This window comes from Poecilia reticulata, chromosome 21 (genome assembly GCF_904066995.2).
Source record: "Poecilia reticulata chromosome 21, P_reticulata-male-v2, whole genome shotgun sequence".
In the NCBI taxonomy this organism is placed as follows: Eukaryota; Metazoa; Chordata; class Actinopteri; order Cyprinodontiformes; family Poeciliidae; genus Poecilia; species Poecilia reticulata.
The window spans coordinates 5,681,376-5,707,518 of NC_088850.1; the positions used below are offsets into that span (position 1 = coordinate 5,681,376).

The window sequence follows — 26,143 nt, forward strand, 5'->3', positions numbered from 1 at the left end:
ATGCACCATTTTTGAAGAATGGACAAATTACCAGAAAACACAAAATAATATAAACTCACAAAAAAATTTAATAGCAAAGAAATATTATGGTGTGAAAATTTAAAAAGTATAAATCTGCAAAAACACAAAATCTTACCAAGAATTTCAATGTTATAAGTTAATTTATCTGCAGATAGAACTAGAACTTTTTCATAAATATTAAGGAATTTAAAAAAATTACTTTTAAATTGGTTTGTCTCATTTCAAGTGTACCGAGATATTAACAAATGAAATAATCTGGCAGTTGAACTAGATCTTGGTTGCTAGGTGACTGGCCCGGGCTTGGCTGGCGTTGCTAGGTAACGGCGCCAGTGGAACTGGAATGTTTTACTTAATTATTTACTTAAATCAAGCTCCTATATCTTGCTAAAAAGCTACTTTTAAGTTGGTATCAAGATATTTTCACTACAAATTAGACCAAAAACAGGTGGTAAGGTTTTGTGTCTTTGTAGTGTATTTACTGTGATTAGAGCTTCAACTTGTCACAAATGTAATAATTCCTGGATTTACATTTATCAGATAGAAGAAAGGTTGTGTTGTGTCTTCAGAGTCTAAACAAAATGTACCGCAGATGAAACTGTGCACAACCCGAAAGGATGGGTAATAATGCCACATCTTGATGGATAAAGTTGTAAAAAGCATGAAAAACAAAGATGTGCCACTACTTTAGCATTATATAGGTATATGTTTGAGTAAAATGAACATTGTTCTTAATTGTTTAGAAACAACAACACTAATGTTTTTACTCAGGAAGAGTTCAGAAATCAATATTTGGTGGAATAAACGAATATTTTTGGCTATTTTGGTTATATTTTTGGTTTTCAATTGAGTCTTAATTTTTTCCAGAGCTGTACAATAAATTTCCTGTTTTTTACAATTGAACTTTTTTCCCTGTCTGGATTTAAATGCAGTCCTACCGACAGTGATTGACAGTTTGTCTCTAAAGTCTATGTTCTCTTTATTTTATTTTATAGAGTTTTGCAAGATGAGCTTCAGAGCAGCTACGATTTTGAAGAAAAATGTGAAAAAGTGAAAACGATCCAGGAACACCTGCAGCGAGAATCACTTTGCAGAAAAGATCCGAGTCGCTCAAACCTTAAAGAGATGCTGGCTGTCCATCAGGTTTGGCAGATCTTACAAATTCATGCATTTCTTGAGTTTTTCTACCAACAATCAGAGGCTGTTCCAGCACATTCAACAAGTTTTTAATCATTACAGAAAGAGCACAGAATAATTGAAATGCTAATATGTTGTTATCTCAGGAAACTGCAAGTTCAGCCTCAGAACAAATAACTATTATTTATGCCAAACTTCTGAACCATAACTTTTCACTGTGTAATCATGAGCTAATTTGTTAAAACGACAGAGAAGAATGAATGTCCTTCTGTTCTTTGATCTAACAAATCTCCCCCACAGAAACTCCAGGTTGAGGTCATGAAGGGGCATCAACTCCTCCAGAGCCTCCTCTGTGCTGCCCTCAGCTTTATGGAAAAACAAACCGAGGACAAAAGGTGAGTAATGATCAGGAAGTTCTTAACAGATTTATGGATTTTAACTGACTTAGGAATTAGGACTTAGTGCGCTGTAAAACATTTGAAGGTGGTTTATGCTGCATTGAAAATGCAATTTAAGTCAACATTGTTTTGGTTTTAACTCAGACATTAAAGTTCATGAAGTTCATTTAACAACAAGCAAACAAACATTGTTTTTTAAGTTTATTAATCTTGAATTGTGAGTTTTAACTTAATGCTGCAATTTAAACCAGATAATTATTTCACAAACACAAAATGCAAGAAAAAACGGCTCTCAGCTAGTTAGAGCCTCATTTCTCTATTATTTTACTCACAATATCAAGTTAAAATAACTACTTATTTTACTTTAGAATGATTTAATTTCTTGTTTCAAATTGCATGAACAAAATTTCTGACCTGATTATAAATTTTATTAAATTCTGCTCAATAACATTTAGTGTGACAGAACATTATCTTCAAGTTTTGCATTAAAATAAACATTTTCCTCAATAAAACACGAGTCAAATCAATGTAATGCACTTCCATCTCAGGATACAAAAACATGCCGCTAAGCATTCTGGGAAATAATTCACACTCCCGTCTTTTTCTTCTTTCAGCTTTTGAATTGCTAACCTAAAAACTCTAGTTTATTCAACTCTTGAAGTTTTGACAAAGTTAATAAAAAGTTGACACAACTTACTGTTGTAAGTTTCTTTCACAAACTCACACATTCAGATTGAAAATCTCAAACTCAACTAGTAGACACAACTAAATGTTTTACAGTGTTTCAATTGTTTATTCTACCATTTAAGGATTAGAACCATAATTTCACATCGATTAATCAATTTATTGAAATAATCACCAACTTATTTAGTAATCGATTAATCGTTAATTGGAGACTCAAAAAAGTCCAACAACCTCCTTAAAGCAGTAATCTAGGGAAAATTGTACAAAAATCTGTTCAATTTGCATTTAAGATAAAAAAAAAAAAAAACCTTCATATGTAAATATGTTCTACCGAACTCCTCAAGTAGTGTAGTTTTAGCTTCACCTGGTTCAAAATCTGTAAATGTCTATATATACACACAGGATATATACACTTTTTTCTAACCAGTTAATAACGACGTTTTACTGGAAAACCGTCCGAAAGTAATTACATCAGCTTGGTCAAATATGGACCCTTTACACGTGACGTCACTCTGTTTGAAACTCGGCCCGCTCCGCCATGATGGACGTCAAAGCTACCAATACGCTCCTATAAAGCCTGTCAAAAAAAGCCGCCCATCTGGTAACCCGATATCGTTTCTAACGAGTTGATTTCGCAGTTAAAAATGCTCACAGGGTGCTGCGCGGTCGGCTGCACAAGCAGACAAATTTGAAAACCGAACTTGTCATTTTTATTTTGTAACTTTTAACAAAATAAAGTTCCCATCACAGCGTGGAAAGATACGGCTGTGATGGACAGCAGCCGTTAATCATAATGACTGTTAGCCCTCGGTGTAACCGCGGATTTGCAGCGAACACTTTTACACTTTTTACAAGGTAAGAAGATTAACGTTCATTAACTTTAGAAGTATTTATGACAGATATCAAATTTCGCATTATGGCGTCTCAGTAACCACGGAAACAAATCCGCGCCGTCATGTAGCCTAGCATGTACGAAAAAACTGGTTAGCATCTCGTCTTTTGTACGTTTTTAATGCTGCTCCAGTGTAAAAGGAAGCGCTGTTTATGACATAGTGACGTAAATCATGTGGTGCGACTTCAGGCAGAGTCGGTAATTTGATCAACACACCAGGAGGGAGGAGGTATGGGTCGGTTTCTAAGCTAGCTATGTCCAACTTTTGTAAATGTCACCGTCTATGAGCCCCAACCAGGTACGTTCACAGACAAATTAGCTCGACTCCAACAAGTAGAAGCCATGAATAAAGTTGCGAAAACAACTTTGGAAAACCATTTCAGTCGCTCTGTTCAACACTCCCGTCCCTCACTTCCGACGTCCATCATGGCGCCTCGAATGATTAAGTGACGTAGTTGCAACGCGTCAGCATCCGAGTGTTTCCAATCGTTTTCTTGGTGAAGATGGTTTTACTAGCAGATATTTTTGGACAGATCTGGAATTTTCTCATGGTCATCCAGTGAGTAAGGATCTTGCTTTGAGCTCCAGAGAGAGGACTGACGCTCTTATAAGCCAGTCCAGTCTTGTCCAGATGTACTGCCTTGTCCTTGACGTGCTCTGACAGCTTTTTGGTTTTGACTAAAAAGAAGAAAGTACTCTGCGTACAGAAGGGCTTTAAAATATACAGAATCACTTGAGGTCAGAAGTATTTGCAACCGGTTGATTGATTATTTGTTCTTCTTGCCACATGGGCACAGAAACTGATTATTGGAGTCAGAATTTCTGCTTGTTGGTCTGAAATCAAATTCTCATTACACTCAATGACAAGCAGATATTATTTAATGTCATGGTTTTGTGTGTTTACTTTTGGATTCATCGATATTTTTGAGTTTCTGTAAAAGGTTAATGAATCTGTTGTAAATCATTGCAAATACTTGACTTTCGATTTGGTGTCTTCAAAGTTCAGAAAAAGCTTGATTTCTGTACAAAAGCTTGATATTTAAAACTGCAAAGTTTTGTAATAAAGTTGAATTTTTTTCAGAGGTGCACAAATTTATTTTTCTCTCACTAAAGTTAAATCCGACTAAACTTTTCTTGGTTTAGACCAAAATTATTACTATTGCTAAATGTCAGAAAACTTGGCGAGAACATTTTCTATTTTCTTTTTGAATATTGATTATTCCTTATTGCTCAACTGATTATTGAAGAGTGTAATTGAAATAAAGGTTGGCTTATATTTTATACATCAAAGTCAGTGAAATTGGGGGGATTTTTTGGGTGTGTTACATTTGAATTTTGATATTTCCAAACATGAGTTTGTTATATTTCAGCTTACGTCATCCCTGCTGTAGAATGTTGAATACTATCTGAAGACATTATTAATAACAGTAATAAATAATATCGTATAATAATGAATTGAAACTGTCTGTTTTTATCTCCAAAGTGGGGCTGGAAAGGTTTGATAACTTACCTTGAAAAGTGCTTGAATTTTACTGTGGCAAAAGTGTAGAAATCCTGTATAAATAGTTTTTTCTGCTCTTATTAGTTTGTTGTTTTATTTTATGATAATTCATTTAGGATCTGTTTCTTTCTCAGTAGCCTTTTTTGTTCTCTTTCCAATAGGAGCATGTTTACTTTATTTCTGCTTTTATGATTTTAATTTTGTTCAATACCGAGTTGTATCAATTTGTGTCCATTTCAGGTTTTTCTCCAGATAAAGCTGACAAACCTAAACGTTTTTTTTTTTTTTCTTATTTTGTGCTCAGATCTGAGCTCACGGTTCGAGTGGCGTGTCTGAAGCGGAGCTGGTCTGATTCTGTGGCTCTCGTTGCACACGACTGGACCTCAGCAAAGGAGCATCTGCAGCAGTGGAGAATTTACCAACGCGGTTTGAAATCCCTGAAGAAGCTGTTTAGATCGGTGGACTCTCTCCTGCCCCCTAGTGGACCGGATCTTCACACGGTGCAGCAGCTGCAGAACTTAAACGTCTACAAGGTCAGTGCGCTTGGTTGCAGATCAATATCAAATGTATTATTTTAATTATTTCATATGCTAATTACATTTTTTTCATTTTCCTGTTTTTGTAAAGCTTATTGAAGAAGCTCTAGCTCTGCACTCCTCTGTCTACGCCCGGACTGTTGAAGCTGGGAAACATTTGTGTGAAATTGTTACAGAGTCGGAGAGTCGGACCCAACTGCAGTCAGAGCTTCAGGATTTACAGAAAGTCTGGGAGCGAACCACCTTACTGCAAAGACAGAATAAAGATCTGCTTTATAGCACCGTCCAGGTAACATCCTGTGCTTTTTATCTGCAACATTTTCACATCTGATGTTTAGAAAATGGGATACACTCAAAGCAAAACATGGAAAATAATTTCAAAGTTTCACTTTTAATATTTGTTTTTGTACACTGATTTATTTTTCTTCTCGTTAAAAAGGAGTTTTACTTTCCACTGTTGCCACATGCATGCTTAGTTTGCAACATTAACAACTAAATACAAATACAAAGTACCAATAATAGGAGATTCTATCTTTAAGAATCAAAATCTTTCTGCCATGAGGAATCATTTATTTACATCTTTCATGTATTAAAAAAGAGACTACGTGTATTTGAGAGTAAACAGTTTTAAAATGTTACATTTTCATGGTTAGCTGAGACTGAGATTTTAAAAAGCTGGAAAATATTTTTAGTGGTAGATTGAAAGCTGGAAAAGAATAAAACAGCAATAAAATCTGTTGAATTGCTTATTTTGAGAAATGGTGATTTAAATCGGGTGAGATTAATTTTATTTCAGGAGTTTGGGGTAAAACATTTACAGACAAGCAGTTTATTTTTACCTTAAATGCTAAATATTGTCTCAATTACTGCTTTAACATAGTGGCTTTCAGCAAATGGCCTTTTTAAAAAATCTGTATGTCTCATTTAGTGATTAATTGATTACTAAATTAGTGGATGATTATTTCAATAATCGATTAATCGCGATTCGATTCAGTACAAGTTCTATAACAGATTTAATGCAAAGGTTGCAGGTTTTAGAACAACAAAATGTAAAAAGGAAAATGTGCTGTAGAGGGGATTGTGTGACCTTAATCCAGGACATGATCTCACACACACACACACACACACACGCACACACACACACACACACACACACACACACACACACACACACACACACACACACACACACACACACACACAGAGGCTGCACAGCCCTGATCTCCTGCCAACGGAGATCCAATCTCTTTCTGATCCACATCCTGAAACAGCTGGTTGCCAGTGTCATTCCATCACAGCGACGCAGCTTTGTGCTGGGAGACCCTCATCAGCATAAATCTAGAAAAAGGGTGTTCAAAGTGTTGCGCAGGGGCCATTTGTGGCCGCTGCACTGATCTTGTGCGGCCCTCATGACCACAACTCAAAAATAGATTAGGGACAAAACCATGACTTTTAAATTACAATCTACTTGCAGAAATGTTAGCTGCAACACAAAGTGGTCATCTTTTCCAAGCCTTCTGGTTTTCTGTTGTTGTTATGGTAACTAGGACCACATCTACTCATTGACTTATGCTCTAAAGTACGTGTTGGTATATTTTATTTGTACTTTTGAGGTGACGATTTGGCCCACATGACATAAAATTTGGACACCAATGTTCTAGAATGTTCCTCTTTCTTTCTACGAGACGACGCTGCATGATCCTGTTTTGATAACTTTAATGCAAGCATAGCTTACTTTTGCTGATATCTAGTTAGATCTTTATAATTAGTGATTAATTTAACCCGAATATCTGCTGATTTTTAGTGGCAGTGGTCAGAAAAAGATGTGCTTTTGCCACTTTAAGATGGCCAGACGCAAGAAACGGCAACGTGTTTAAGAAATAATCACAATCTAGGAAACAAGGCCGACTTATCCTGTCTTACTACAGACTCTGGCTCTGTTCTGCTGATATAATCCCCTGTAGATAAAGAGGCCGTGACTTCCTGCTCGGTGTTCTGTTTGCATTTGAAAAAGGAATCGTTTTTGCCCACTGTTTTGTTTTCTACCTATTGGACACATTTATTTAAACTTGTGAGGTATAAACATTGTAAAATCAAAGAGTTGACGAGGATTTTTTCAATGTTTTGCTTCACAGATGTGGTCTCAGAGTCAGGAAGCAGCAAGCAGCATCTCCTCTGGACTGGAGAAAGTTGAAAATCTGCTTGCAGAAAGACCAGCGGACTCAGAGGAGGAGACGCACATCCAGGTGAACAACTGGCTCCACTTGACTCTTTTAATGGAAAACTAATTGAAAGCATTATATCTTTTCCCTCCTACTTCACATTTTGTGCTGCTTCATAATTTATCACATAAAATTCCAATAAAACACTGTTTTGATTTGAAAGTAGGGATATTTTAGAATTTGCGGTAGGTATGAAATTGATATTTGCCTCATTTGTCTTTTTAAATTCAATATAATAACGTGACGCAACAAAGTAACCTCTGTAAATTTTACAGAAAGTAATAAACAAATCATTGGAGGGAAACTAGGAGAGTCTGTTATGTACAATGGGGGAATTTTACCAGGAGGTTTTTCTGCAGAAAACAAATTAATAAAAAATAAAATCTTCTCAGAATTAACGTGTGGATTTCCGGGTGATGACATATTGCCAAATGTCAACATTTGTGTCTCATTTTCTTGAATCCATTTGTTGTATCTACATTTTCAGGATTTCCAAATAAAAATTTTAAAGGAGATCTATTACACAAACTTCACAATTTGCACATTTTTGTACTTTCATTTGCTACTAAAAACGGGCCAAGCGCTTAGAAAAACCACCCAGCTGCTTATTAGCAAAAAAAATATGTTTTTTAGTGTCTGGAAAATGAGCCGATTGAAAAACCTTCCAAATGTAGCATCACAAATCAGCAGGCACTGCCCTGTTACCTAGCAACCCAAGCAAAGCCCAGCAACCCACGTGAACCTCCAGCATGTTTGATCAGCTGGTTTTACCTCTGAATGCGTTGTACAATGGCTGCTGGAAAAGAGAAGTGTTTGGTTGTTGACTTAACATCCAGAAACCACTTGCTGCCTTCTTGTTGGTTGTGCAGGAGGCTCCACTTCTGCTTTTCAAAGACGTACGGTTACATAATTGCACATCTGTTTTCGGTCTTTTTCACATGTAAGTGTAAACATTAAGTTGGGGGCGTGGCCAGCAGCCGCTTCTATGGATTTAAAGTGACAAGACGCCCTAAAACAGATCAAAATAGGCAGAACTGAGACTAAAATCATCATCAAAGAATCATTTCAGTGAACATGTAGGTCTATGCTAAAGGAAGCGTAGTAGGTCACTTTTAATTTATGATAAGTTCCCCACTACAGAGCCTTCCAGTTAGCCCCCCTTCCTCTTATTTAATGCACTGATGCTTTCACTCCCCTCCCCCTTTACCACCCCTTCTACCCTCCCCCTGTCCCGTCCACAGCCCTTTAATCTGGACAGTCAGGACAAACCCAAGCGAGAGGTAAAGCAGCAGCAGCAGCAGCTTGCATGGCCGCCTGCTGACCTTGCTGCATGTTTCTGTTTGTGTTATGCAGGAGGCTGAGCTCTCTCTGCAGCGTTTGGCTGGCGGACTGAGGGAACTGGCCACCATGAAGACAGACCTGTCCCAGTACGTGGCGGCCAGTGACTCGGCGCTGCTGGAGCAGCAGCTGGAGATGCTCCACGCTCAGTGGGAAGAGCTGTGCACCAAGGTGAGAACCAAACTAAAAGTTTTTACAGATAGTTCGAGGTGGGTGAAGACGAGCTGGGAGGGGACAGAGGGAAGAAGTTTCTGGTTTCTTAATGGCTGCACAAAGACAGGAGATAACACACACACACACACACATTGGTCACACTGATTTGTTTGATGAAAGACAAAGTGTGCTGGTTCTTGGAGGGAAACCAGCAGCTTACTTTGTAACAGTTTAGCTTCTGTAAAGGAACCAGTTTATATTAATTATAAATAAAAATCTCCCTCATTGTGTCAGCATGTGAGAATATTTACTCCCTGATTCAAGCTGTCCATCATTCCTGCTCGTTAACCTTGTGATTAGAATATTGTTTTTGGTGACTCCACACATTCCTACACATGTTTGGTCTTTAGAAACCAACGGTTAGTTAGCATGTTAGCCGGTTATAAGGCTACTTACTATAAGGTAATTCATGCTAGTGCTAATTGGGCTTTCAGTTAGCGAAGCTGCTTGCACCTGCTCTCCTGTTGGCTGAAGGTTTTCAGATTCAGCAGCAGGAAATGTTTTAACTTCTGTCTGATGATGAATTGATTTGAGTTTTTTTGGCTTTAAATGTGAATATAAATTCCTAAAATGCGTATTTTTGGTCAAAATACCCAAAAGTAGTGGGTAGTAACTAGTTACATTCACCTCAGTAACTTTTTTTGAAATAATTTAGTAGTGGAACTATTTTTACTATGCTGTACGTTACTTTTACATGAGTAATTTTACTACGAAGTATTAAAATTTCTAGATTTTCTACCCACTGAATGAAAAACAAACATGTTTTAACCAAAAATCCACCAAACAGACTCACCTGCAGTTTTTAAAGTTTCATTATTTTTAAGCCTGCTGCAATAATTAATTAATTATATGATAGGTTATAATAAGTTTGATAATTTCCATTTAGGGTAGTTTTGTTTACAGATAAATCATAATCTGTTATATTTATGGTTTTGGTTTAGTTTGTTTTCATTAATTGTTTTTCGTTTTATTTTGGAAATTCAAAATGTCTCCCAGTTCCAGTGTGGAGCATTTTATACAAAATGAAAGTTTAAATTTATAAATTAAAGTTGATGAAACTCATCATTAAGACGGCAGACTTGCATTATTATGTCATTATTGTATTATTTGATTGGTAAAATGTTTTATAGTTTGTTGTTTATGTAAATTATTTTCATTTAGTCCTAAAAATATCAACATTTCCACTTATTTTTATTTGTGTCCATCTGATTATGTAAATTTTAAATATTAAATGATTGAATCTGATCAGTTATTTAGTAAGTTAGTAGCTTTTTCGCTAAATGCTTTATTTATTCTTGAACACAGGTGTCAAACTCAAGGCCAGTGGGCCAAATCCGGCCCACCATAGTTTTTTATGTGGCCCTTTAGATTCAAGACTAAACACTAAATGAGCTTAAATATTATGTTATTGATCAGATCAATGCAGTTTTTATCTGTTTACTGCCAAATTATATCAACCAGTCCCTCCAGTTTATTGAAAATTATAATGGAAATTCACACAAAATCAAAATCAACAAATCTCCACATTTTTTTTATGCTAATACATAATTTGGAGCTTATTGCAGATTTTTCTTAAATTGTCAAAAACTTTCTGACTAGTACTAAACAGCTGCCTCAGCCTTAATTGATGTCATGGCCCTTTAAGTACATGATCTGTACAGCGAATGATAAAAAGTCACATTTACCGTCGTAAATAAGCTCAAATGTTTCCAGATTAGAACCACAAACACTTAGATTTTTATTGCAAAAAAAAAAAAAATCTTGAAATCCTGGAGGAACTGAACATATGATCAATAATAATATTACATTTTAAGGATTCATTGATATTTTGACAGTTTGTGATCAGGTTTCATCAATACATTCTGGCACAACCGGCCCTTTAGGAGAATTCATGATCTTAATTTGGCCCAAAACAAAAATGAGTCAGACACCTCTGACGCTCACTTTTACTGGAGTGAAAATATGTTGAAGTAGTTGCCAATTGTTGGCTGATGCGTTCAAATATTTCTATGTTTTTATTTTAGCTCTCCAAACTGTTGAGTTTGTGAAGCTGTGCTACTTATTAAGCCACCAGTTTATTAAAAACAAACAACTTATCGTATTTCTTCATGACATGCAGTCTGTGGTTAACAGGTTGCAGGTTTTGTAGGTGGGGGTTTGGTGAGCAGATGGCCTGGCCGGCCTGAGGGAGGAGCAGGGACTTGCTCTATTGTTCCCCAGGCGACACTCGGTCCTCACAGGGTGACCGCAGCGCTCAATGCATCCCCGATTCTTCACACTGCAGCAGGACCATCTGCCTCTGTGCATTAATACCAAGCAGGGCTCTTCTTAATAGCAAAAACGTTGATGATCAGTCAAATAGAGCAGCTCTAATCATAAGCCCTGAAACATCTAACAGATCATCTGCCCCCTGCGCGGGTTTGTAATGGGCTGTTCTGCTGGTATTAAGCTGTCATTAGGAAAATGGACCTTGTTAATTTGAGCGAATAGCTGCACTCTCCTGAGGGCTTCTGTCAATTCAGTTGATTACTAAATCAGAGTAAAAATCACTGAGTACATGTAATATTCTGATTCTGGGTTATTTTTTCACAGCTCAATGCTTGGATTTCTAATGCTTTGTCTGTGCATTATATTTGGGTCACTTTGTTTCCTGAATGCATACCAATGTATCACAACAAAGTGTCCCGCTGCAGACTCAGACTCATCGAGGTCTTTGGCACCTCTACTTTCACCATTACGTCATGGTGTCTGTAACCAGTGCAGACACCTCTGTACTGGTCTGGGGGAAATAAATGTAAAATACTTTAGATTTTAGGATCTAAACATGTGGTTTTCCTCGTGTAAAGAGAATATACACAGCCCACTGCTCTGAATCCCGTTGAAAACCTCCTGGTTATTCCACCAAATGTTGATTTCTGAACTATTACAGAGTTGAAACATTAGTGTTGTTGTTTCTAAATGAATATAAACTTGTCTTTGCATTATTTGAGGTCTGAAAGTGCTGAATCTTTTATGTCATTTTGACCGTTTCTCATTTTCTGCAAATAAATACAAAATACATTTTTGCTTGGGATATCGGAGACATGTTGTCAGTAGTTCAGAGAATAAAAGAACAATGTTCATTTTACTCAAACCTATAAAGAGTAAAATCAGAGAAACTGATCATTTTAAGTGGTGTCTTACTATCCAGAGCTTTAAGATTGTTAATCCTTATTGGTGCACTCTAAAACTCACCCAGTTGTCTTTAATGAGTTGAATCCAGTTTTTAAATTTGGAAAATAATTTCCTTTGAGTGTTTTTAGGTGTTTATGAGCTTTAAAATGCAAACAAAAAATATGGAAAAATATGCATATTTGAATTCACTGTTGACAGTTTAAGTTATCTAGTGTAGAAAAATAAAAAGATTCTTGACTTTCTTTGTAAGAAACTAATTTCTTATTTAAAGCTGGCATTTAACAAACACTAAATGTCGTTATCGTGTTTCCGCCAGGTGTCGCTACGCAGACAGGAAATAGCCGACCGCCTGAATGCCTGGACCATTTTCAATGATAAAAACAGAGAGTTCTGTGATTGGCTGACTCAGATGGAGAACAAGGTTTGCCACAGCGCAGATCTGAGCATCGAGGAAATGGTGGAGAAACTAAAAAAGGTATGAAGTCATGGCGATTTTATACCACTGTTGTTTGCACTGTTTTCATCAAAAGAACCTCAGATATGATACAGAAACCTTGAATTTGATTACGGTGTCTTCATTAAAAACACATGAAGCCAAGTGGCAGGTAAATTGTAGAATATATTAAGCAGATTGAATGAAAGGAACTTTAATAACTTTTATTCCTTAAAAGTGTAATTTTTTTCTGTTTGCAGTGTGAAATTTCCTGATGTGATCCTGAAAAGTTGACCTGCTTTTGTAAAATGTAAACAGAATCAGTTCTAAATGTAAATACTGTTGATAATAATATAGTTTTGTTGCAGGTCTGATAACCTGCCTTCAGCAAAACCAGTGTTTTTGCTGAAGAAAAGCACTGCAAAAACACAAAATGCTACCAAGTATTCTTGGTCTGATTTCTAGTGCAAAAATATCAGTAAACTTGAAATAAAACAAAATTAAGAAACTTTGTAGCAAAATATAGGAGCTTGTTTTAAGTCAATGTTCCTTAATATTGATGTGAAAGTTCCACTGGCGCTGTTACCTAGCAACGCCAGCCAGGCCCGGCCCGTCGCCTAGCAACCCAGTTCTAGTTCCACTGGCAGATTATTTTACTAATAAGACATTTTTCCCATTTTAAGCTAATTTATCTGGCAGTACTATAACTTTTTCATTAATATTAAGAAATTATTGACTTACAACAAGCCTCTATATCGTACTGAAAAGTTACTTTTAGGATAGTTTACCTTATTTCAAGTGTACTAAGATTTTTGCACTAGAAACTAGATCAAAAATACTTGGTAAGGTTTAGTGTTTTAGCAGTGAAGATGAATGACTTTTCCTGGAAGGCTTCTAACGGGCGCTGTTCAGAAACAGCATTTATTGTGTTACTGATACATGTTTTATTTTTAAAGTTAATATTTAAAAAAAAAGCTAAAGTTAATAGTCCAGATGCAGCCCTGCGTCTCCAACGCCAAACCATGGACTCGTTCATGCTGAGCTTACGTACAGCGACTCCATTTCCCTCCTGTACTAACAGATCGAAAGCCCTCAACTTAAAAACGGCATCATATGAACTTCTTCCTGTTGTTTCCATGATGAGGGGGTTTGAGTTTGAAAACATTTCTCTGTGGTGCCTGCTGCTAGCATGTGCTTGTTCTAAATGAAATTTAGCGCTTTCTTCTTTGATTTCCAATTTTGACTTCTGTTGATTCACTTTCTGCTAAAGCGCCCCCTGGTGGTTGAAGAAAAATCCACAGAAAAGCCGCACCGGGCTACATGGTTCAAAGTGTGGGGGGAAAAGTAGCGGTTTAAAGTCCGAAAAATACGATTTGTATCTATTTTAAACCTGCCTGCATCAACGTGGTGTTCATGTAGCTGTGTGGTCGTCATGTGTCCACAGGACTGCATGGAGGAAATCAACCTGTTCAGTGAGAACAAGAGCCACCTGAAGCAGCTGGGAGAGCAGCTGCTGTTCGCCAGCGACCAGGCCAAGCAGACCCAGGTGCGCGGCTCGCTACAGGAAGTCAATCAGCGATGGAACAACCTCTTTCAGCACATCGAAGCCAGGTGAGAGCCGGCGCAGTGACTGCTCAGCGGGAGTTTGGGTGTTTATATCAGCTAAGCACTTCCCAAAACACTCTGTATGCCGTTCTGTGAGCACTTTGCAGAGATAAATAGTAAGATGTTGGCAGGGTTGCAAGTCAAATTGTGTTTGTGTGGCAACATGACTCAGATTCTTAAGTACCGCTCTCAAAATTTACATCATTATCTAGTCGGAACAAACACCTTTCAGGGCAAAGCCACTCTGCTGCAAAAAGCATAATTAAGTTCTGTGAAGCTTTGCCTAGATTCTTGGAAGTAAACAATAGCTTCTAAGGGTTTCCATCCACCTGCTGTTGTAAGCCGTGCCTAGCAGCTGTCGGGAAAACATGGCCTCTCGTGTATGGACTGCGGAGGTTAAGCTCCTGTGTAGTTAAACTGTTGCTGCCCCCCGTCAAACAGATGGGCAATCCTGTGGACGAGCAGGAGATGCAAACCCCACACACCCAAGCTTCCCCCTCTGCCAGAAGCAGGGGGTAGTTTGGGCTGTCGGAGGGCTCAGACAGGACCAGATGTCCCCTGGTGCGCTCTGACCGGGCCCACTTCCTGTCGCCCAGCGGTGTCAAACTCATCTTCGTTTTGGGCCAAATCCAGATCATGAATGCTCTTTCAGAGCCGAATGTATTGATAAAACTTGTTCACAAACTGTTAAAATATCAATGAATCCTTAAAATTAAACATTATTGAACATCTTTTCAGTCCCTCCAGGATCAAAATCAAAGAGTTTGTGGTTCTTATTAAGAAATATTTGCGGTAAATGTGACTTTTTAATACTCACTGTATAGATCATGGACTATAATCTGACATCAGTTAAAGCTGAGTCAGCTGTTTAGTACAAGTAAGAAAGTTTTTGATAAATTGTGAGAAAAATCTACAATAAACTCCCAATTATGTATTGGCACAAAAAACTACGGTTATTTGTTGATTTTGTTTAAATTTCCACAATAATTCAGGGACTGATTGATATAATTTGGCAGTAAAAAGATAAAAACTGCATTGATTTGACTGTTCAGGTCCAAAGTTGTTCCTAAAGGTCTCCATGTTATTTCACTTTATTACTTTTGCATGCTTCCTGTGAAGAGCTCAGACAGGACGGCGTTTACAGCAGTGTGTCATTCAGTCATAGAGCTACTGCTAATGTTTTCTTAAATTAAGCACGCAGTGAAAATTTAGCCCTTCATGTTATGGAAAGACAGTTGATACAAGAGAAAACTTCGGTTTTTAAGAAAATGGCGGCTTGTAAATGATTTGTTAAGATCAATCAACTTTAGATTAAATTGAGCTCATCTTTCAATCAAACCAAGATATCCAGTTAAACGAGAATTGCTTCATAATTAAATGCGGGGCAGCAGCTTTTTCAGCTTGGTTAATGAGTAAAATCATCATTTAAAAGCTGCTTTTTAAAGTGCATATTTAAAAAATCAAGAACAGACCAGCGTGTTTTCATTGCTCTGTATGTTTTAGTGCTGAAAAAGAAGTCCTTACAGTCGCATCAGCTTGGTTTATTATGGTAATAACTCTGAAGTACTGAGGGATCGTGTGGTAAATTTGCAGCTAAAGTTGGCAAACGTCCTACTTGAGGGAGAAGAAAGAAACAAGATTTGTTTCCACGACTCTTTTTAATTTTGCTGGCTGTATTGCTGGCTTAATTTCGGTGCAAGCGATATAAATTGAACAAAGCAGATTTTCGCTGAACAGCTCCATAAATACAGTGAGAGGAATAAATGCCAGCCGGAGTTTTATCTCTTTGTAACTTCGGGCCTCCTATGGTCAGCTGCACTTTGTTATCTCGGCTCTCAAGCCATATATCCTCATCCTCGGCTCTTTTCTGCTTCATTTTCTCCATCCATTCTGTTCATGTCCTCTTCCTGAACGAGCCCCTGCCCGGCTTTTTCTGTCTTTGTCTGGTCTCCGCATGAAGCTGCCGGCTTTTGTTAGGCTGTCAGAGGTGGAGAGGGAGGTGGAGGGAGAAAGAGGCTTGTTAGTTGAGCAGGATGGTTGCATCTGCAGCAGTACTCCAATAACTTACACCGACTGTGTTGGGGATTAGATGCATCACTGCACCCCCCTGATCCTTCCTGTTAATAGTCATTAGTCCCATACATCATAAAACAACCATATAATCGCTGGGTTTCAGACACGTGATCCGGATGACGATCAAAATTCAGATGGGGGTCAGGAAGTGGATTTCTCTGGTTCAAAACGGAGCGAAATGGATCACAGCGAGTAGCTAATGGGCTGGACCTGATGAGGCATCTCGAAAAAATACACGTATATTTAGGATACGATCCACATTGTCTCAGTAAAAAAAGACTTCTGATATAATGTTGAGGATTTACCTGCATCGAGGCGATCGACTTTACCATCTGCAGACCTCAGATTATACGACGAGCCAGAAGAAAACTTTAAAAAGCCTGGAGAATACAGTCGTTTAGCTTCAGGTCGGGTCAAATTTAGGATCTAAAGAAGCATTAAATGACTGTCGACTTGTTTCTGCCGGGTGAGAAGTGAGTTGTGCTATTTTAAGTAATTAGTCTATGATAACGATGCTGTCGCTAACAACAAGCTAACCCATGTTATTTCCAAGTGTTTTGATCAACTTGTAAATAATTTATTTACCCAAATTCGTGCTGGAGTTGTACGTTAATGTTGAGTCGTTCTGCATTTCTACATTGTAGGTCAAACATTCGGTTCTACAGAAACGCTGTTAAAACACATATTATAATAAAATAATACATCTTACCTTACATGTGACTGCGTGTAACTGTCCAATAAAATATCATTTTAATTTAAACGATGCGATCGTTACCTGTTAGAAAGCGGAAACTCTGGCATTCTTAGTTTCTGCACCTCCTATTTTTAGCTGCAGATTGTTGACACACTTTTCTCATCATTTTTAGGTGAGTTTTTTCAAATTAACTCCCTTGTGACCAACTAGCTGTGAAACACGAAAATTATAAGGGTTGTGCCAACCGTACAGGACTCTGACTTTTTGATGGCGGATCAACAGAACATTTACTTCCTGGCCTCCATCTGCGCTACGTGACGTCGGTGGGTCTCACCTGAAACCCAGCAGTAGAATAAGAGTTACCCAATGAAGTAGCATTACAAGGGTCAGAATTTAATTTGAACCATTTTTTATTGAAGCTGTTAAAATGCTTAGAAGTGTTTAAAAGCCCTTAACATGTCTTTATTTTAGGTCCTTATTATTTACTTTAATGAATCTTTACTAAAACTCTGCGACTCTGACTTTGTTTTGAACTCTCACACCAAAGCTGGCGGAAAATGTCAGCAACATTTTTTATCTACTGGTCAGGAATGTCTGGAAAACCCTGAAAATATTTTTAATCTCTTTAAATCGTTTTCTTGGTTTGGATTAGTTTGGAAAATCCCAGTTTCTATTTAAATGCTGAATCAATCTCTCTGTCTTTCTTTTACCACTTTACAAATTTTACTTTATTATGATCCATTTTGCCCACAGGAAAAAAAACTAGACAAAGCTCCTCAATGTTGGCCTTTACAGGAGCCTTAGTGTCTTCATGAAGAGACATTAGGACGGTGATGTCTTCGTGTCTTTAGATCTGACGCTCACGTTACTCGCACAGGAAGTTGGGACTCTGTCGTTTGTTCCTCTGTCCGACGTTCTGCAGAAAGCGCCTCTCCGCCCGGCTGGACGTCCGCAGGAGAAAGCGATCAAATGGGGGGAATTAACTCAAACTCCAAAAACGGGGCACACTTCAGCCTTTTAAGCCTCCAGAGAGCTTTTATTGTCCTGCCCGTTGCCATGACAACGGCTAGTGTGGCGCGTTGCGTGTTAAAGTGAAAGATACCAGATAAGTTTTTGTTTGCAAAAAGGCTTTTTTCACCAGTACATTATTTATTTTCCCTTCATTTCTAATAATTTTGTTTTTTATTCTTTTTTTTCTAGTTTAGTTTCTTTTTCTGTTTTTCAGTTTTTTGTTTTCCTTCACATTCCATTTAGCCTTTTTTAATGCTTTCTTTCTTTCTTTCTTTCTTTCTTTCTTTCTTTCTTTCTTTCTTTCTTTCTTTCTTTCTTTCTTTCTTTCTTTCTCTCATTATTTCATTTTCTTTTATTGTATTTTCTTTCTTCCTCTTCATCTCTTTCTTTCTTTTTTTCTTTTCCCATTTTTCCTTACTTCAGTTTCTACTGTTAGCTCGTTTTTCTTTGATCTTTACTTTCTTGCCTTTTTTCAGTATTTTTCCTTTTTTCTTTCTGTTTCTCGTTTCTGTTTGATTTATTCATTTTATTACTTTTGTTTCTTTTTTTCTGGCCTCCTACTTTCTTAAAAATATTTCAGAATATTTTCATTTCCAGAAAAAGCATCAAATAATCAGATGCTCTCTGAACAGCTGCGTCTCTTTCTCCCTCTAATACATTCATAAGTTAATTGAGTTTTGGTAACTCAGTCAAATTACATTAAAAGGTTTGTTGAACATTAAAGTTTCTGACTGGGTGTTTGTGTCTTTCTTAATCTTTTTAAGGGTGAGGAAGCTGAAGGAGACTCTGGTGACGCTGCAGCAGCTGGATAAGAACATGAGCAACCTTCGCTCCTGGCTTTCTCGCATCGAGGCCGAGCTTTCCCGGCCGATCACCTACAGCGTCTGTCATGAGAACGAGATCCAGAAGAGGCTCGCTGAACATCAGGTAAATTACATCCAAAACTGTTTGGATTTTGTTTCACTTCCTAAATATCTTATTTTCCTCACTTTCATTTCCCCGCTTCGTCTTTAGTATTAATATTTCTACATTTTCCCACATTTTGCTGCTCACTTCTTCTGTGTTTATCATTAATAATTCTCACCTTTTGTTTGCTTAATGTTAGGAGATGTGGTGTTGTTGCTCTTCAGCTTTATTCTTTAATCCACATGTGCCAAACTCGAGGCCCGGGGGCCGAATTTGGCCCGCCGTGGATTTTTATGTGGCCCTCCACGTTGCATCAATAAGTCCCTCCCAAGTTTCACAAATCTGTAAAAGTCACACAGAATCATCAAATCCCCGCATTTATTCTGATTTCTCAAAATGAACAAAAACATGCTGCCTCGGCTTTACTCGATGCCAAGTTAAAGTCTGTGATTGATGAGGCGAGTAATAAAAAGACACACATTAGCGCAAATGTCGTAAAAATTTCCTACAAATATTTCTAAATTAGCATCACAAAATCTGTGATTTTGATTGAAAAAACAAAACAAAAGAACAATCTGGAAATCCTGGAGGAACTGATCAGTGTGAGAAGATGTCCAATATTTAATTTCAAGAAGCACAAACATCTATTTCTTTATGTTTTTAGCAGTTTAATTGGTTTGATCAATACATTCTGGCATATTCAGATGATCTGGCCCAAAATATAACACGAGTCTGCAGACTGATGGTCTGGCGTCTGTGCAGGACCTGCAGAGGGACCTGGAGCAGCACACTGAAGGCGTCGCGTCCGTCCTCAGCCTGTGCGACGTTCTGCTGCAGGACGAGGACGCAGCAGGCGGCTCGGAGGCGGAGAGCGACTCCCTGCAGGAAACCAGCCGCAGCCTGGACCAGCGCTGGAGAACCATCTGTGCTCTGGCTCTGGACAGGAGACTCAGGTAGGTGCCGTTTGGTGGACGTGAACTCTGGTGCGGTTTGAATAAATATGTGAATGTAAGCCGATCAGAGACCGCTCCAAAAGCACGAAGCGGACTGTAACGCAGGGAATTCTGGGTAAATGAAGCCAAAACAAAGAGTGTGAGTCTAGTTCTAGAGGGAGAAATGACTTGAGGTCTTTTACTAAAATCTGACACCACTCTGTTTTTATTTACATTCTGCGAAAAAGAAAGTTGTGCTCGGTGTCTTCTTCTGAGGTTTTTGTGTCGTTTACTTTAGTAGTTCTTGGTGCAGCGCCCCCTCAGGTGAGGAGAGGAACAGGTGTGAAAACAAACCGCAGCAGCTGAAAATGTAACAAATGTTGCAATTTCAGTCCCAAACAAAACTGAATAACTTTCATTCAGGGGAAAAAGACTTTTGTTGTTTTTAACAAACTATTTAATCTGTTGTTAAAAAGCATGAACAGCATATCTGCCTGTAAGCGAGCTGCTTGTTCGACCGTGCAAACATCTTCAGGATTTCAGGTTACATATTGTCAGCATAATTCATGTGAACCAAAATTTCCAGCCTCAATAAACACTATAACTTCAACATGACGTGTTCTTGCAGAATCGAGGAAACTTGGACTCTGTGGTGCAAGTTCCTCAACGACTACTCCCGCTTCGATGATTGGCTCAAGATGGCGGAGCGAACTGCTGCCAACCCAAACTCTGCAGATGTCCTCTACTCTGCAGCCAAGGAAGAGTTGAAGAAGTTTGAGGTCAACTGGTTTTACTGTTAATTTATGTTGTTTTAGTAAATGACACATTTCCCTCCGTTGTCCTAGCGCCCATTAAGATTTAGAAGTTTATGTTTGATTTGATCAACTTTTGTCAATCTATTCAGTTAAAGGTAAAATTTCCTGGAGCTTGCAAGAGGCTACATAACTACTAAACCACTGAAAATAAGTAAATAAATATTAGAGCTGAAATGATTAATCGAATTAATCGTGCTGAATCGATTATTGAAATAATCGTCAACCAATTTAATAATGGATTAATCGTTAACTGCAGCATGCAGACTCTAAAGATGGCAGTTTGCTGATGAACACCTTCAGAGCAAAAATTAAGCAAAATATGTACAACATATATAAATATCTAAGATTAATTTCTGTAAATCTTTTCTACCCAGAACTTTCTGTGGAAAGTTTCCTATTAAGCAGCTTTTGCTGTCAATCCAAAAAATAATCAACGGATTAATTTATAGTATTTATTTAGATGTGGATGCATCTTTTTGCTACCAGTAACGAAATGTTCACTAAGTATACGCTTTTATTGCATTTTAGGCAATGCAATTAACTTTTTTTAAATTAAAAAAAGCAATTAAATGATCTTATTTACATATTTTTATTGCATTTGTCATATTGTGTACAGGTGGCTGAAGCGGTTAAATAAAAACTCTGCGCCCCAATGAATATTAATATTAACTTGTTTCTGTTGCTTTGATGGAAAAGCTTAAACTGTGTTCAGTATTTAGTGATCAGAGGTTGATTTTATCAACGTTACAAGATCCAAATCAGTTTCAAAAGCTTTAAACTGATACTAAAAGAAAAACGGACAGTTTCCAAGTTTTGGGGTCATCAGTTGTTTTCTCTAAATTTATACCGTCATTGATTTAATCAGAATCATTTCACTTTTGGCTTTAAGCATCAAACGTTTTGGTTCTACATACAGTAAACGGCTCTGGAAAGAACGAAGAAGCCTCTTAAAATGATCAGTTTCTCTGATTTTACTCCTTACAGGTTTATGTTTGAGTAAAATGAACTTTCATTCTATGAACTACTGACAACGTGTCTCTAAAATCACAAGCAAAAATTTAAAGATGCAAAGAAAATAAGTTTATATTCATTTAGAAACAACAATACTGATGATTTAACTCGGTTCAGAAACAAAAACCTGGAGGTTTTCAGTGCAGTTTTTTCCTATCAGTTGTTTTTTGTTTTGCATTGAATGTGATTTAAATTGGAAACGGTTCATTTCATTGAGAACACAGAAGGATGTAAAGATGTGTTTGAATAGGAAAACACACTAAAACCCATTTACTGACTGAACAATGTGTTTTCTTCAGGGTTTCCAAAGGCAGGTTCATGAGCGCCTGACTCAGCTGGAGTTCATCAACAACCAGTACCGCCGCCTGGCCCGGGAGAACCGCACCGACCGAGCCAGCCAGCTCCAAGCCATGGTGAGGGAGGGAAACCAGCGCTGGGACGGCCTGCACCGCCGAGCGGCCGCCATCTTACGCCGCCTGAAGGTATCAGTCACACCTAACGCACGTCTCCAAAGCGACGCACCGATCCGATGTTGGTACCTGAACCAGTTCTATTCAGTCTAGTTCTATGCTTTATGAGGCTTTATTTGTTTTACATCATACTTTCCGAACCATTTGAAAGAAGGTTTGTTGCAGTTTATTTTCTACACGTTGTTTTTGTCAGTTTCTTTATTACTTATTTTCCTGATGATCTGGACTGAAGCTTGTGTATCAAAGTGAGCCGTACAGGCGCAGAGTTAGCAATTAAATGATCATTTAAAAGAAATAAAATGTTTTGAGTGAATTCAGCGATGTGTCTCTGTGTCAGCCGATACTAAAAAGTACAAACGGTTTGGCACAAGGGCCAAAAATGTCAAATTGCAACAACTAAAGGGGCCACAAAATGTTTAGTACATTTATTTATAATCGCAGAAACTATTTTATTTTGTTAGCTAAGTAATGAAACACAGTACTTTAATGAATTAAGCAAAGCAGTCAGATATCTGTGGTTCTTTGTAGATTTAAAACAAATAAAGATTGAGCAGGATTTACAAATTAAAAAATAAAGCAAACAGCAAATCATATCCTAATTTTTTCTGGATTTTTTTTTTTATCACTTTTTAGCGACAAGAACATTTGGTGGCTCACTCTTTATTTTTCCAACTGCATGTTTTTAGTCCCTATTTCTAATAAACAAACCCCTAGATGACTACTTCTTGTTGCATATTACATTTTCCATTTGAAATCTGAAGATTTTAAACAACAAAACAAGTTTAGGTTATTCTTGAAATGTGATCAAGACCCGCCAAAAATTTTCCTGAGGGCCACAAATGGCCCCCAGGCCGCACTTTGAACACCCCCGGTTTACAGCAAAGAGAAAACTTAGTTTGTTGAATCAGTTTTATAAATAAAATGTTTCCACGTCATCATATGAGCCGTTTTTACACCAACCAGAAGCCTGAATTGATGATAAGGAAAATATTCTGTTTATTTTGGTTTTGTTCTCGCTCCTCCATGCTTGTTTTCGCTTCTCCCAGTATTTTACCAGCCAGCGGGAGGACTTTGAAGGCACCAGGGAGAGCATGCTACTTTGGCTGACGGAGTTGGACCTGCAGCTCACCAACGTGGAACATTTCTCCGAGAGCGACGTCCATCAGAAGATCCAGCAGCTCAGCGTGAGGCGCTCGTCTCTGCACACACATCTCACATATCCGATTTACTGCCTCTGAAGGAGAACTTGTCAAGCTTTTAAGCTGCTGGTTTCATATTTTGGTTGAGGGATGACTCTCTGACACCTCATTAGGAGGACACTTTTAAATTTCACAAACAGGCATGTGTTGCTGGTTCTGGTTTTCCTGACTCCGTCTCCGTTCGTCCATCCATCTTCCGGCAGAGCTTCCAAAAGGAGATCAGCCTGAACACTGAGCGCATTGACGGGTTGATAGTGTTTGGTGAGGCTCTGATCCAGAAAAGTTCAGCTCAGGATGCGGCTCTGATAGAGGACGAGCTGGAGGAGCTTCACTCCTACTGCCAGGAGGTTTTCAGCAGGCTGGTCCGCTTCCACCAGCGCCTCAGCCAGCCTCCGGTGAGCTGGACCACACACACGAGCTGCACTCCTTACTGTACATCATTAAGCCTTTAAATTCCACTAAATCCTAAAAAAACACACACATTTTATGTTCTTTACCCACTGTCTCACATTAAAAAAACACAATGATATATTTAAATAATGTGCCAGTTTGCTATTTATATTTTACAGTGAGGGAACTGAAGGGCCGTAGCTATTGGACCTGTCTGAGGACGGGCTGGACATGTAGAGAAAATGACTCGAGATTATTCTCACTGTCAAGTTTGCAGTTAAAGAAAAGCTAGATGGAGAAAATTATTTCCATTATCCTGCAGCAAAAGGCTGGAACTTCAAAAAATAGGAGGAACTTTTGAAGGTATTTTAAAGAATATCTTGTCTGAAACCTGAACACGTTTCAGCCAAAAATGCTTATTTTATGCCAGGAGTGTCCAAACCTTTTGGCATTGGAGCCAGAAACGTTAAGCTGAAAGAACCAAAGTATATTTTTAATCATGCCCATCAAAATGTTTGACATGACTGACTCCTCTAAAAAGAGACAAAAAATCCAGAAAAAGATGAAAAATTTAGGATATGATTTGCTTTTTTTTGTTTGTTTTAGCAAACCTGCAAACTTTTTGTTTCAAGTCTACAAAGAAATCTGACATATCAAGAATAACCTAAACTTGCTTTGGTGGTTAAAATCTTAAAATTTAAGTTTCTAACATTTTAAAATCTTTGAAAGACTAATAAAAAATGACAATGTTGTTATATCCAATAATAACATTATTTTTAATTAATATTTTTAATAAAATAATTGTATTTAAACAATAATGTTAATTTAAAAATTATTTTTCAAATATTTTTATTGATATTAAGTTTTTAAAATCTTAGAATGTTAAAAGTTAATATTAATGTTATTTTTAAAATAATGTTTAAAATATTTTAACATTTTTAGCATAACAACGAAAATATCCATTGATTTTTTTATATTTCATTTCATGTAAAAGCAACACAACTTTAATTTTATTATTTTATCTCATTAAAATATTGTGTTGGTTATTTAAAAATAAAAGTTTCTGTGATTATAATTAAAAGTACTAAAGATGTTGTTTGACCCAAACCGATGGTGTTTCTGTTCTCTCTTTAATCCAGATGATCAGGGAGGAGCCCGACCTCTCTGACCTCACCGTTTCCCTGGAGTCGAGCTTGGAGCTGATTGGTCGGCCGTGGCTGGGGCGGAGCCAGACGAGCCTGCCGGCCACGCCCACTCACCTGCTGGGCTCTCCTCTGGACCAATCGGGGCGGGAGACGCCGGTGAGCGTCGACTCCCTGCCTCTGGAGTGGGACCACACCGGAGACGTGGGGGGGTCGTCGTCGCACGAGGAGGATGAGGAGGAAGGGGAGGAGCAGGAGGACGAAGGGGCTTACTTCAGCGCACTCTCAGGTATCTTCAAAATAAAAGGCCTGTGGATTAGTTCAACAGGGGCACGGATACGGCCCTCCGATGCTTTTTGTTCTTCTTTTAGGATGAGATTAAATGGAAACATTGAGCACAGCAGAAATACTTGTTCTCTAGTTTTGCTTTTGTTTTTATCTCATAAAATGTTGAGTCACAAACATTTTGTGAGTTTTTACACAAAAACAAACTGGTCACACATGTCCACTATATTTGGATAAATACAGCAAGAATTCTTATTTTCTTTGCTGAGAATAAACTAAGTACATTTTACAGACTTAAAGAAATGGAAAATAATAAGCTGAAAAAGTTAAATGATTGTAAACGTTTAAATATTAGTTTTATTTATTGTTGTGCAGGTAAAAGAAAGAATTCCCAATAATATTTTTAATTGGGGGCGGGGAATATTTTCATCTTGGGGATTTTGGACTTTAAAAAGTTTGGACACCCCTCATTTAGGGGTTTCTGTTTTAGTTTTATTTCTGCTCTAGCGTTTATCAGCTCCTGGGGGGAAACAGCGGATGAGTTTCCCCTTCGAATCAGGTCAGATGCAGCGACAGGCTGAACTTTCTATAGAGAGGTTGTGGGTACGACTTCGAGACGACAGAAGGAGGTCAGTCGCCTCGTCGGATCCAGAGGGTGAGATTTATTTTCCGGCTTACCTCAGACGGGTCCAGGGGGCGTAGGAGCTGATTTCTGAGCTGCCTGTCTGATAATACATTATTTTGAGTCATTGGTATGTTTGTCTCACTTCCAAAACCTGCCTTGGCCTTAATATTTACCTCAAGACAATGAATCTTTGATTTTGTTCAGCTTATAGGAAGAAAAATAAAGTAAAATGTCAAAAAAAATGAATTCCAGGCTCCTTAAATTTGAATTAATCCAGTTATGAGCGTAGACGCTGTAAGAGTGACTATAAAAACTGGATGTATTAAATAACTTTAACAGGCAAAAACTATCAAACGAGACCTGCCACACATCTTCATGTTCTGCGTCGTAAATCCACCAACACCGCTGCTCCTCGGGGTGCAGGAAATGCTTCCAGGAA

General features: G+C 37.9%; 1 protein-coding gene across 1 annotated transcript in view; it reads left to right on the forward strand.

The window, feature by feature from the left end:
* The window catches only part of syne2a (spectrin repeat containing, nuclear envelope 2a), a 110,649-nt gene that overhangs the window by 75,134 nt on the left and 9,372 nt on the right, over positions 1-26,143 (forward strand). The window contains exons 89-103 of the mRNA XM_081602442.1: positions 1,014-1,161; positions 1,456-1,550; positions 4,935-5,163; positions 5,258-5,455; positions 7,302-7,412; positions 8,742-8,897; positions 12,430-12,588; positions 13,991-14,157; positions 18,694-18,856; positions 19,598-19,788; positions 20,396-20,546; positions 21,893-22,075; positions 23,110-23,247; positions 23,466-23,657; positions 24,792-25,083. Of these exons, the coding sequence (XP_081458568.1) occupies positions 1,014-1,161; positions 1,456-1,550; positions 4,935-5,163; positions 5,258-5,455; positions 7,302-7,412; positions 8,742-8,897; positions 12,430-12,588; positions 13,991-14,157; positions 18,694-18,856; positions 19,598-19,788; positions 20,396-20,546; positions 21,893-22,075; positions 23,110-23,247; positions 23,466-23,657; positions 24,792-25,083 (2,573 nt within the window). The remainder of the gene's footprint in view (positions 1-1,013; positions 1,162-1,455; positions 1,551-4,934; positions 5,164-5,257; positions 5,456-7,301; positions 7,413-8,741; positions 8,898-12,429; positions 12,589-13,990; positions 14,158-18,693; positions 18,857-19,597; positions 19,789-20,395; positions 20,547-21,892; positions 22,076-23,109; positions 23,248-23,465; positions 23,658-24,791; positions 25,084-26,143) is intronic.